Consider the following 13,598-nt stretch of genomic DNA (forward strand, 5'->3'; position numbering starts at 1 on the left):
TCTGATGTCAGCCCTCCCACCATGACACACGTCAAGATGTCACCGGTGGAAGCGAGCAGAGCCAGCTCCAAGGCGCCACCCGTCCGCAGCACTGTTCCCTAAAACGAGTTCTCCACATTGCTGTTAGCAGTCCAGGAGACGCTAGGGTCAAACAGCTAAACAACATTTAAACCGACTTCTGTAGACAAGACTTCCCACATCTTTCTCCAGGCCCCCTCCAACCTGCAATAGGTGAATGTGCATTTCCAACCGCAAAGACGGCTCAGAGTACAATTGCTTCTCCAGAAGCCTTCTCCCCTGAGAGCACCTCAGAGGCGCGCCACGCCTTTTTGGAACATACTACCTGAAAAACATCAACCTTTTCACCTGTAGTCAAACACGAAGCAGAGAGGGCCAGGCATCGGGAGGAAGACCCGGCCACCAATGCCTTCCGTGACTGGCACCCCGGCAGACAACCCCAGTGAGCACACCAATGTAGGTCAAACCGTAGCAACGACTGACACAGAAAAGCCCAGTTGGAGCCTCTGCCAACAGCCCGGCGCCACAGGGGTGGGGGAGGACGGGAAAGGTCCCAGTGTGCTTTCTTTTGGTCTTTCCTGAGGGGTAGTCACTCTTCTCTGAGCTCCACAACGCTTGGAAAGCTCTGATGACTCCTTAGCTGCTCCCCTCGAGCACACACACACACAATCTTAACGTCCACTAGTCTCTAAAAACTTCCCAGGTAGGGAACGGCATGAACCTAGACTACACCACCAGTGTCCAGGCCGGCTCAGCTGCTGAAATGCCAAGGGGTACCTGGACACTGAGGGCTCCGGTCCGCTGGAAAAGAAGGGGGCAAAAGGAAGACCAAAGCTGCAGCAAAGCCAAACGATCAATCGCTTCCTTAGGGAAGAGTTCAGAAGGTCAACACTCACAAAGCCTAGCAAATGAATACCCAAAAGGAACTGGGGTCTCCTGGACCGGAGCAGCGGGAATGGGGCCTTCACTGATTCTGTTACTAACACCTTTCCCAGACAGAGCAAAGGCTATTTTCAATGGCAAGGTGGGCATCACCTACTTGGGACTCTACGCAAAAATGTTCCGAAGAATGGACAAAGGATGGGCCAGCAAGCAGGACACAGCAGCCCACAGCAGCCCACAGCCTGGGGAGGACGCCGCCTTCTCCAAGCGCTCTGAGTGTGCACCCAGAAGGAAAGGGCTCTTGTCTCCCACAAGCAAAGCCACGTGCAGGAGCCACCTGCTGACCCTCCCCAACGTAAACACAGCTCTCTCCAGCTTATGCCACGAGGGGTGTCGGGCAAATCCTTTACAGAGAAACAAAACATCGAGCCATCAAGTCGCAGAGGTAGCAAGTTGGGTCTATTGTAGGTTCTATAGCCAACTGTCACCAATAACGGGAAGAGACTGCTGGATAGCTAGCCACTCACAGAAACTTCTAGTTATCGTTTCCTATAAACCACGGACGGAGCCGATCACCTGAGATACCCAACTTGCCCTCAGTTAGCCGAGAAGCATCCCTTCGGAACTCCATGCAGCATGCCACAGACAGGAGGGTTCACTTCATCCACCCGCGGGAGAAGCTGGACCCCTCCTGCGAGCTCGCGTCCACGGCTCGCTCTCCACTGCTTCACACTCCCACTCCAGGATGCAAATTCTCTGTGTGAAACACTGCTCTTCACTGGAGGGCCTGACTCAGCCAACAGGCTGCCATTTCCTCAACGGCCCTCCCCTCTCATTCTCAGATGTCTGATCAGAGTCATGGATGTTCTTTGCCAATGCACAAAAGCCGTAGCATAAGCAACAGAAAACAAAAACGTCAAGGAGGCCAAGTCATTAGACAGAGAGCCATCTGAGTGCATGCATAGGCACAGGGAGGCAATGCCCCCAGAGCAGGTTCCCACACCCACGTCCCTCCACCCAAGGCTGCTCAGAGCCCCCTTTCACATGTAAATTGTAGTGTCTTCCAGAGAGAGCGTACAGCCAGAGCTATGCTTCGAAAGTAACCTCTAAGACACACAGTGCTGGCTTTCACCCATTTGCTTTCAAACTCTTCAGATTATTTGTAATTCTCAGAATAAAAGGAAAGATGAGAGAAAGGGAGACGTGGAAATCGTCTACTCACGCTCTGAAATCATGACCTCTATGGTTAACCTGTCATCCCATCCATCACCAGGCAGCAGCCCCGCTAGACTGTGGCTAAGTGGCCCCAGTACTTCAGTACTTTTACTTTCACTTTCCCAAAGAAGCTCAGCCTGGGGAAATCTTCCAATCCAAATAATAAGCCACTTCCCCCAGGCAAGGACGGTGTGGACCCACAAGTTGATCCGGGCTTCCATCATGCGGGCTGGTGGAGAGGGCACGCTGGCTGGTGGAGAGGGCGGGCTGGGGCTGGCTGGGGCAGGCACTTAGCACCATGCTGAGATGGGAAAGTAAATGGCACAATCAAAAAAAGGATAGGTCAGAAAGGAGGAGACACAGCCACTGTTCCAAGGTGCCCTTTGTCAAATTCACTACAAATCAATTTCCACTTTAAGTAAAAAGTCTTAAAAACAGATGCAACAACCCAGGCCAAAGCCAAGTATTAAGAAACCCTCATAACCTCGCTTATATAAAGCATGACCCACGTTAGCTGGAGATTTAACTTGCCTGGTAAGTACAGCGTCCCAGGTCCCTTTTAAAAGGAAGGAGAGGAGCTATCTACCTACTGGGGGAAGGGGAACAGGAGAGAGAGGCAGTGGAGGGGTGGAGGAGGAAGGGCAGGAGCAGGAGGAGGAGGACAGCAACAACACTGGTTGGGGAGGACAGGGGTAGGACAGCCAAGTAACTGAAATGCCTTTCATCACATCACATTTTAAAGTTCTAAAAAAGAAAGGAAAAAAAAAAAAAAAAAAAACAGGAAGGCGAGCTAGACAGGGATTCCTTTAAGCAATTTCGAGCCAGGGGATCCTGGTAGACAGGTAGAGTTAAAACTTAAAGAAAAGCTTGAGTCATTAAAGAGATAGCAACTACCCTTCCAGCACAGAGCAAGGAAAAGGCGCCACAGGCACAGGAACTGCCCTCCAGGTGGACACAAGCAAACCCAGCGAGAAACCAAGCAGGGACAGGGGCACTCAGTTGTATCTGCAAGTTTATGTTCCTCCAGCATCTGCCCCATTTCTGGAAAAATATCATTCTAGGTAGAACGTACAGGATAATGTCAGTGCTCTTCTCTTATTTACCATGTCTTGTAGGAAAAATAAAGATGTGTGGATATACAAGGGCACTTCAAAAAGTTTGTGGAGAAAGATTAAAAGATGTTTATTTTGGCATAAAATTTTTTACACACACATATGAGGTCTTCAAAAGGGTCATAGGAATGCATATTATGAAATAACTAAGCACACTCTTTCAAAACATTTTTGCACCAAAAAACATTTATCTTTTGAATCTGTATTTCCACAAACCTTCTGAAGCACCCCCACAGGCTCAAGAAAGACAAGTGGATGGGGAAGGGGCACCTGGAATGAGCATCCCACCTCACCTGTCTGGGTACAAGGCACCTCCACTTAGCTCGCTCCAGAGCCTGTCACACCACGTGTGAACCATGAAGCATACCTGTCTACCATGCTTGGAATGAATGGAAAAACCAAGAAAACAAACTATGATCTGAAGACAGAAAAAGGATAAAGAAATGTACAAATCATGCACATTTTCATTTTAGAAGGAAAACTCAAAATGAAAATATCTGATTTGATAGTTACAAAATTAGAATACACAGAACACTCAACCACAACAGGTTACAATTTACATGGTTCTTCACTTTCACAGAGCCAACCGATTTTAATACTTGACTTTGATAGTTTGCTAAACTCAGATACAAATTTCAGAATACTCAATTTTCCTCTACCCATTGTGGGGAGCAACCCGGACTAGACTGAGTTACTGGAATTAAGACTTATTCTATGCATCTGCTCTCCCACAATATGGCGCTGGGAGAGAAGAAAACAGCTTCTACACAGGTGCCTCCAGTTCAGCCAATAAACTGTAGGACTCGCTCCTGATTGGAGGAGAGCAGCATACTCGGCGTGTGGGCAGCCGAGTTGGGATTGGCGGAGGACTATAAAGGAGGAGAGAGACGGCATGCACCAGGAACATCTAAGGGGAACATCTATCTGAAGGAACACCTGTGCAGCCCCCGAGAAAGCCGGCTGGCGGCGTGCCGCTCCCCTGCGGAAGTGGGGAATGTGGCCAGGGGGAACTGCCCTTCCACGGAGGTGGAAGGGATAGTAGCCAACCCGGGAAGAACCAGCAGCAAACCCGGGGAGGGCCGAGCAGACGAAAGAACAGCGCAGGGTCCTGTGTCGTTCCTCCACGAAGAGGGGGAGCGACATAATGGTGCCGTGACTCGGATATGAAGCCCAGGTAGGGCTTAGTGTCGTTCCTCCACGAAGAGGGGGAGCGACAACCCATGAACAACCATATCCTGGGTGCGCTTACCTAAAACTAAACACTCTCTGAAAACTGTACTATTTGAGCAAGTTCTTTTACAACATTGTTTCCACGATATGCAGCAGAGCATAATCCCAGAAAATCATTTACAGAAAAATACGAAGTTCTGCTCTTCCAATTTCCTGAGAACCAGAATAGCAGAGGAGCAGGAAAAAACTTCTAAGAGGTAGGTATTATGGCACAGTGGGAGAAGCCAACGCCTGAGACACCCGCAGTCCGGGCTGCTCGGTTTCTGATCCAACTCCCTGCTAATGTACCTGGGAAGGCAACCTTTCAAATAAATAGATAGATCTTCTTAAAAAAAAAAAAAAAAAAAAAGAACTTACGAAAGCAAAGTGCTGAGCCACTGTGTGGGGCCAGAGTCCCCGCTCACAGAAAAGGCGCTGGCGTCTGATTTCCACTGCGGGGTAGGCAGCCTGGGCCACTGCCTCACTTCCTCGGGAAGTGGCACTGACCGCAGTTTCTCCCCGCAGGCCGGGGCCGGGCCTCCAGCACTGAGCGAGGTGCTGGGATTGGGAAGAGGACACTGTAACCACAACCAGCAATACTGGCCTGCGTGACAAGAGCCGGTTTCTGTTTGGGTTTGTGGCTTTGTGGCTTTGTGAGGAGCCCAGGTGGAAGGTGACAGGTCCTACAGACAGGGCAGCCTGCAGCATCCTCTCTGCCCCGCCCGCCAGACACCAGCACAGCAGACTGGCACGCTGCACGCCAGCACGAAATCTGCATCAAACAATGCCCAAACTAAGCAACTCCGGTCAAGCCACATGACCCGTGTTTTTCCTTGCTCGAGAGTCAAAAATAGAACTGTGCTGACTTGTCCTGAGAGGGAGGTTCTTGAACGGTGAAATATCTACTTACTGAATATACACAGCTTCCAAAAATACCTACCCTGTGTTTTTCTTTAGAAAACATCATGTAAATTGAAAGGGCAAGACTGCCCTCAGGTTAGCATTCCAAAAAGATGGAGAGTTTATTACACCCAGCCAGGGCACGGGGCCGAAGGGCCAGGCTCTGCCCCGCAATCCTGCTGCAATCCTGTCATAGAACAAGCCGGCTAACCCAGCTCTCAGCACTGCTAGCTGCTGCAGGCTTGCCCTCGGTCGTCCTGCACTTCATCTCACAAAGGCCTTTTGGGAACGGGGCAATTTAGCTGGCTGATCATTTCTGCAGCTATCTGGGGTGGGGCAAGTACCGAAGTATCTGCTCAGAGCACGGCTTGCCCAAGTGCCCACAGTGTTAATGATCTAATGCAGGAAAACCTGCTTAGACTATCACAGGACAGTCTTTAATACCATGCCCACAACCAATCAGCCCTTGAAATCTAGAAATAAAAAGCTTGCTCTTTCCATATTTATTTCCAAAGACCTTATTTGCTTTATCCAGAGGACGTGTCATTTTTTATAAAGATTTTTATTTATTTATTTGAAAGGCAGAGTGACAGAGAGAGTCTTCTCTCCAATGCTTCACTCCCCAGAAGCTTCTTCAGGGTCTCCCACATGGGTGCTGGGGCCCAAGCACTTGGGCCATCATCTGCTTTCCCAGGCCACAGCAGGAAAGCAATGGGAAGAGGAGGAGCTGGGACATGAATTGGCACCTTGATACGGAACGCTCACCCGGCTGCACCACATCACATGCCCCTGGATGACGTCATCCATCTTAGGTACAGGGGCAATGTCTGAAACCAAAGAAATCAAATCTTCCAAAGTGAAGAATATATATATGCACACATATATATAAATATATATATATGGCAGCATTATTTGTAGCATAGCAAAACACCAGAAATTTTATAAATGTCCATTAATAGGGAAATGATTATGGTACATGTACCAAACAGGAGTCATCTTTTTAATTCTGGTAAAGTGCACATAGAGTAAAAGTTCCCATCTGCGCCATCTGTAAGTGTACAGGTCACAAGTGTTAAGTACAGTCACACAGTTTTGGGCACATCCTCTGTGCTGGCATTAGAAGGCTGCAGGCACAGGCGTTTGGCCCAGCAGTGAAGATGCTGCCTGCAAGGCCGCCTCCTGAATCAGATGCCTGGGGTCAAGTCCCGGCTCTGTTCTGATGCCAGCTTCCTGCTAATGCACATCAGGAGGTAGGGGTGACAGCTCAAGTACATCAATCACTGTCACCACTGGGAGATGCAGACAGAGTTCCCAGCTCCTGCTCTCAGCCTGGCCCAGCCCGGCGACTGCAGGCATTTATATGGGAAGTGAACCAGTAAATGGAAGATCTCTCTCTCTCTCTCTCTCAAATAAAAAATTAAAACAAAGAAAGCGAGATAGACCCATTATAAGACTAAGATGGAACAATCTAGACCATTAGGGAAGGAAAAGGAAGAAAATCAGATCATAAAACAATATGTGCACTCCGTTAGAGTAAAAAATAAGCATACTGTTGTGTTTACACAGATATGTAAACAGAGACAAGTGGCAGAGACAGACGCACACCCGGCTTCTGGACAGGCAGTGGCTTTGAGTTTTAACCTACTTCCACTGGTATGCCTGAAACATTAAAACAATTTTTTCGGCCGGTGCTGCGGCTCACTAGGCTAATCCTCCGCCTGTGGCGCCGGCACACCGGGTTCTAGTCCCGGTCGGGGCACCGGATTCTGTCCCAGTTGCCCCTCTTCCAGGCCAGCTCTCTGCTGTAGCCCAGGAGTGCAGTGGAGGATGGCCCAAGTCCTTGGGCCCTGCACCCCATGGGAGACCAGGAGAAGCACCTGGCTCCTGCCATGGCCGTGGCGGCCATTGGAGGGTGAACCAACGGCAAAGGAAGACCTTTCTCTCTGTCTCTCTCTCTCACTGTACACTCTGCCTGTCAAAAAAAAAATTTTTTTTTCGAAGTTTGTACTTAAAAATATAAATTTGCAGTTTCAAAATCTTATATCTCCACCAACAGAAGCAGGTGGCGGCTTAAGCTTTCCACAAACTCAGGGATGGTAAAAGTCATCTGGGTGATGCCATCGGGGTCCTTCTATCCAAGCCCTGTCTCCCCCGGACGCCTGCTCTAACGCCCAAGCCCCGTCTCCCCGGACGCCTGCTCTAACGCCCAAGCCCCGTCTCCCCCGGACGCCTGCTCTAGCGCCCAAGCCCCGTCTCCCCCGATGCCTGCTCTAACGCCCAAGCCCCATCTCCCCCGACGCCTGCTCTAACGCCCAAGCCCCGTCTCCCCCGACGCCTGCTCTAACGCCCAAGCCCCATCTCCCCCGGATGCCTGCTCTTTCCATGAAAAGGCTGCTTGCGCTGCAGTTTACTGATTCATCAGAGAGTTTACAGAAATACTGAAGGGGTCTGGGCTAAACCTGTCACCATCCATAAACCTCAAGAAAATTCACGATAGCCCTTGCTTAATGTGGGTTATTCACATAGTTTCACAATGAGAAAACAACAACAAAAAGTCTGCGCTTCATCACTAGTTGACTGTAAACTGCCTTTTTTTTTTTCCAAATGAAGCATGCTTCAAAACTAAGAAATTACTTAACCATGTAAACAATAGTAACAGTAGTAACCATGTAAACAGCAGCGCCGGCATCCCATAAGGGCACCAGCTCCAGTCCCGGCTGCTCCACTTCCAATCCAGCTCTCTGCTGTGGCCTGGGAAAGCAGTGGAGGATGGTCCAAGTCCTTGGGCCCCTGCACCCACATGGGAGACCTGAGGAAGCTCTTGGCTCCTGGCTTTGTATGGGAATAGCTTCAGCTGTTGCCACCATCTAGGGAGTAAAACAACAGATAGAAGACCTCTCTCTCTCTCTCTCTGCCTCTCTGTAACTCTGCCTTTCAATAAATATTTAAAGAAAATAAATAAATAAATAAAGTAGCAAAGAATTCCCGGTTCAAAAGTAAAACCCACACAGACTTTAGAAGCATCCTGCTGGCATTTTACAAATTCTGTGCCTTTTAGCAGCAGCTCCGCAATCCTTGCTTGAAGCAGGGGACACATTTCCAAAATTGGAAATGATGTCTTCGGTTAAGAAGGAGAACACAGAGGTCATGTTCCTGTCGGCTGAGGAAGCCGTCTCCACTTCTGCCCAGAGGTCCTGTGTCTTGAACAGGAGGCTTTGGCTCTGAAATGCTCCAAATCATCGGCGGTATCTGCTGATTATAATTTCATTTTATCAGCTTTTCAATTTTAAAAGTTGAATAAAAGGATCATTTTTGGGAAATCTAGCATTAGAAAACACAGACAAGGAAACTAGTAGCTAATGATACCTTATACAAGAGTAGTTCAGAAAATTCATGGAGGAGCCAGCATTGTAGACAGCAGGTTAAGCTGCTGCCTGTAACGCCAGCATCCCATGAGGGCACCGGTTTGAGTCTTGATCGATACACTTCCAATCCAGCTCCCTGTTAATGAGCCTGGAAAATCCAAAGATGGCCAAAGTCCTGGGGCCCCTGCACCTTTGTGGGAGACTCAAATGGAGTTCCAGGGTCCTGACTTGGGCCTGGCCCAGCCCTGGCTGTTGTGGCCACCTGGGGAGTGAACCAGTGGATAGATCTCTGTTACACTGCCTTTACAAAAAAAAAAAAAAAAAATTTCCCAAAAAAATCCATGGACAATGGAATTAAATATTTTGTCGCAAAAAATTTGGAAATTTATGCATACAGGTGAGTCTGGAAAGTCTTCCTTGAAAATATGCATTATGAAAAAGCCCAGCATGGATTTCAAATTTTTTACAACAAAATAACCTTAACTTTTCATGTTTTAATTTATTTAGAAAGGCAGAGAGACAAAAACAAAGATCTCCCATCTGCTGGTTCATGACCCAAAAACCCCCAACAGCTGGGGTTGGGCCAGCCCTGGACAGGAACCAGGAATTCAATCCAGGTCTCCCAGGTGAGTGGCAGGGACCCAGCTACCTGCTGCCTCCCAGGATGCACATTAGAAGGAAACTGGCTGGGCGGATCGGCGCTGTGGCGCAGCGGCGCAGCGGGTTAAAGCCCTGGCCTGAAGTGCCGGGTTCCGGTTCGAGACCCAGCTGCTCCACTTCCAATCCAGCTCTCCGCTGTGACCTGGGAAAGCAGTGGAAGATGGCCCAAGTGCTTCAGCCCCTGTACCCACATAGGAGACCTGGAAGAAACTCCTGGCTTCGGATCTATGCAGCTCCGACCGTTGTGGCCAATTGGGGAGTGAATCAGCAGATGGAAGACACCCCTCCCTCCCTCCCTCCCTCCCTCCCTCTCTCTCTCTCTCTGCCTCTCCTCCTCTGTGTAACTTTTTCATATAAATAAATAAACCTTAAAAAAAAAAAAAAAAGAAGAGGAAGGAAACCGGTTGGGAATTAGAGCAGTCAGGACTGAGATCAGGCACTGTGTGGTGAGATGCAGGTGGCCTACGGTCCAATGCCTGCCCCTGACCTTCTCTTTCGCTACATTTTTTCTGTGACCTTTCGAAGCCTCTCGCCCCTCCCCGAGGAGTTCCTGCTTCATCGAGGCTCATCTGCTTTCTTGCTTGCTTCCCTCCCTTTTGGACTGCTGCCACCCCAGGTCTGCAGTTCTGTTCTTGTTGCAAGGCTGGCAAGGAATGGTGCCCGGCCACCAGATGCCCCGCCATGTCAGAGGTAGCCACAACTCAGCCAGCAGGGAGGCAACAAGCATCCAGCGGGCAGAAGCTGGAGGCGCTGCTGCACATCATTCTGCAATGCAACCCCAGCCCTGCACCCGCAGAACACGGCCAACTTCCAAGCATCACCCGTTTCCTCCCACCGACACCCAGGACGCAACCTGCTTCCTGGGCCATCCACACCAAGGCCTTCTCCTGGGAGGCAGAGGGGGCCAGTCACAGTCCAGTCCAGCCCAACCCTCAACTCTCCCCAGCTCTCCCACCTAGCAGGGAAGGGTGTGGACACATGGGCTGGGCTCCCTGTGCCGTCACTGCAACTTCCAGAACGAGACCCCTGGCTGTTCACAGCCAACTGTCACCAGATACTGTGTTCACCTACAACACATTTAGGATGACGCCACACACCACTCCCACCTAGCAAAACATGAGCTTAGCCCCAAAGTTATCGCTCACAGCATGACTGCCTCTGCTGACTTTAAAAGTAAGCACATTAAACGTTCTCCCTCGAGTAGACAGAAAGCAGAACAAAACAGAGGAAAGAAATAATTACACTGGTTTGTCAATCACCATGTGCTATGAAAAGAACAAATAAAGCCCTGAGTACCCTCCTCTCATTTTTCATTAACTTCATCAACGACAGCCAACAGCTTAGAATAATGTTTACCCAGGAATACTCCTGTTACTAAACTTTCCCAAACACGGAGGAAGAAAGGGACCTGTACTTAGGAATCGGGGGAAAGCCAGGTTAAAAATGCACAAGCACACATGCGCACACACACACACTCACACACACACTCACACAATTTCTCTTCTCAAAGCTTCTCTCGACTCTCAGTGCTGAGGCAAACCTCCAGCGTGGGTCTTCACCATGGAGACCCAGGGACGAGCATTTGGCCTGGCAGTTAAGATGCTGCCTGGTGGGGCCGGCACTGTGGCATAATGGGTAAAGCCAGCGCCTGCAGTGCCAACATCCGATATGGGCGCTAGTTCGAGTCCCAGCTGCTCTACTTCTGATCCAGCTCCCTGCTAATGCACCTGCAAAAGCAGCAGAAGATGGCCCAGTTGCTTGGGCCCCTGCACCCATGTGGGAGACCCGGAAGAAGCTCCTGGCTCTTGGCTTCAGATTGGCCCAGCTCCAGCCATTGTGGTCATTTGGGGAGTGAACCAGCAGATGGGAGATCTATCTCTCTTTCTCTCTGTAACTCTGCCTTTCAAGTAAATAAATAAATCTTAAAAAAAAAAAAAAAAAAAGATGCTGATTGGGATGCCTGCATTTCACATCAGCTGCCTGGGTTCAAGTGTCCACTCTGATAATGTGCATCTGGAAGGCAGCAGATGGCCCAAGGACTCTGGTCCCCGTTACCCACATGTACTTGGCCTGAGTTCTCAGCTCCTGGCTTAAGCCTGGCCCAGCCTTGGCTATTGTGACCATTTGGGAATTGGATCAGAGGATGGGAGTTCTCTCTGTGTGTCTAACACAGAAAAACCAGTCATTTCAAGATGGAGATGCAGGATCTGATCACATTCAGTGCTGGGAGTGGAGCATTCAAGAACAGACCTCTCTGAGTCACACTTGACGCAAGGTTTAAGGAAGTCTCTGGGAGTTGGTTTTAGGAAACAGGAGTGCACTTTGGAGCTGCAGTGTAAGGGCGGGGCTTCCCATCCGTTTCACTGACAATCCTCATTCCTCGCCCTTCCTGTGGTTCCAGGGCAGGCACACCCTTGCATCAACACAGACAACTGAAGGAATGAACAAGCGAACGCACCTCCAAGGAGGGCAGAAGAATAAAAATCATTTCCAAAGGGGCTCTGCTTGAAATGGAATGCCTTAGATAGGATTACACACTTGATCTCAGCCAAAAGGCCAAGAGGCAATTAGATATGATTATAAATTGCCCATAATGCACACACACACAGAAACACAGTACAGGAAGAAAGACTGGGGACGGGAGTACAGTATCGCTGGACGTTTACGGGCCTGAAGTAGCCACAACCACTCCAGTGTCACAAAGCAAGCAAGAAATACCTCCTGGATTTTAACAATGGGAGGGATATTGGTTGACACAGAAGCAGTGGCTTTGAACCTCAAAGATACCTGAGCCACCAATTAGCTATAGAAATGACAACCCAGCAACCACAGCACAGCGCAGGTGTTAAAAACTCAGGATCTGGAATGACACGAATTGGCGTGAGTCCTGGTTTTTCTCTTTAAAAGTTAGCAGATTCTGAGTGATTTAACTGTTTGAAGGTGTAGTTAAGAAGAGCTACCTCAGGGCCAGTGCCGTGGCTCACTTGGTTAATTCTCCATGTGGCACCAGGTTCTAGTTCCAGTTGCTCCTCTTCCAGTCCAGCTCTCTGCTGTGGCCCAGGAGGGCAGCGGAGGATGGCCTAAGTGCTTGGGCCCTGCACCCGCATGGAAGACCAGGAGGAACCACCTGGCTCCTGGCTTCGAAGGGGTGCAGCGCCGGCCATAGCAGCCATTTGGGGAGTGAACCAACAGAAGGAAGACCTTTCTCTCTGTCTACAACTCTATCTGTCAAATAAATTAAAAATAAATGAGTAAAAAAGAAAAAAGAAAAAGAAAAAAAAAAAAAAGAGCTGCCTCACCAAGTCACTGCAAGGATTCAACAAGACAATCCAGGCAGCTGCTTACTAAAATACCTGGGATATACTAAACATGTACTCACTGTGCGTTACTGTGACATCAAAACAGGCCCAGTGACAGCGCTCAGCACAAAAGAAGCCAGATGGCTGACACTCCCAAACAGGCAGTAGCACGACCACCTGGATACGGCCAGAGCATCCTCAAGGCAAGTGCCCTGGCAGGCAAGCCACCCAGCAAGGCCTTTCCAGCAGCACAGACTTCTCCAACCCCCAGTGATCTGAAACTAGAGCCCGGTGTAACCAAAGATGTCACAGCCCAACCTGAAACTCCAACCGGAATCAACAACACCCCACAGAGGAACAGGACATTTTAAAAATTATATCACCTAAATCAAAACCACTGAAGCCTAATTATTATTTCAACAAGTGTCACACTGTTTAATATTTCCCAAAATCAACAGTGGCCAGATAAGACAGACTTGCCTTTTGCCATATATGTACCTTTGAGCGACCCCAAACACGTATACTCTCAACACTGCCGCAACGAGAGGCCTCAGTGCACACTAGTACCCATGAGACCCCTGACTTTGGGCTTGAAGAATTCCCCCAGCCCCCCAGCCAAACTGTCTCCCTGCAGTGTCTCAGTCCAGCACTGCTACCAGCATTTACAGAACTAATACTACACGCCTAACACAATGGTTCTGTGGTTTTAAGTAAACAGAAGCACTTTCTTTAATATTTACTAATTTAAATATTAATTGATTTTTAATATTCATTAATTAATTTATTTGAAAGAGTTACAGAGAAGGAGAGGCAGAGAAAGACGGGGGAGAGAGAGAGAGAGAGAGATCGATCAATCGATTTTCCATCCACTGGTTCATTCCCCAAATGGCCACAACAGCCAGAGTTGCGTCGATCCAAAGCCAAAAGCCAGAAGCCAG

At 49.1% G+C, this 13,598-nt stretch overlaps 1 protein-coding gene across 21 annotated transcripts in view; it reads right to left on the bottom strand.

The window, feature by feature from the left end:
• ZNF532 (zinc finger protein 532) overlaps positions 1 to 13,598 on the bottom strand; it is a 116,930-nt gene that overhangs the window by 85,337 nt on the left and 17,995 nt on the right. Inside the window, exon 1 of one of the 21 annotated variants that reach the window (XM_070050096.1) lies at positions 2,123 to 2,286. The exons of the other annotated variants lie outside the window; for them this stretch is intronic. Within the exon in view, the coding sequence (XP_069906197.1) occupies positions 2,123 to 2,135 (13 nt within the window). The 5' untranslated portion in view covers positions 2,136 to 2,286. Of the gene's footprint in view, positions 1 to 2,122; positions 2,287 to 13,598 lie in introns of those variants that run through there. 21 annotated transcript variants of the gene reach the window in all.

Source organism: Oryctolagus cuniculus, chromosome 10 (genome assembly GCF_964237555.1).
Source record: "Oryctolagus cuniculus chromosome 10, mOryCun1.1, whole genome shotgun sequence".
In the NCBI taxonomy this organism is placed as follows: Eukaryota; Metazoa; Chordata; class Mammalia; order Lagomorpha; family Leporidae; genus Oryctolagus; species Oryctolagus cuniculus.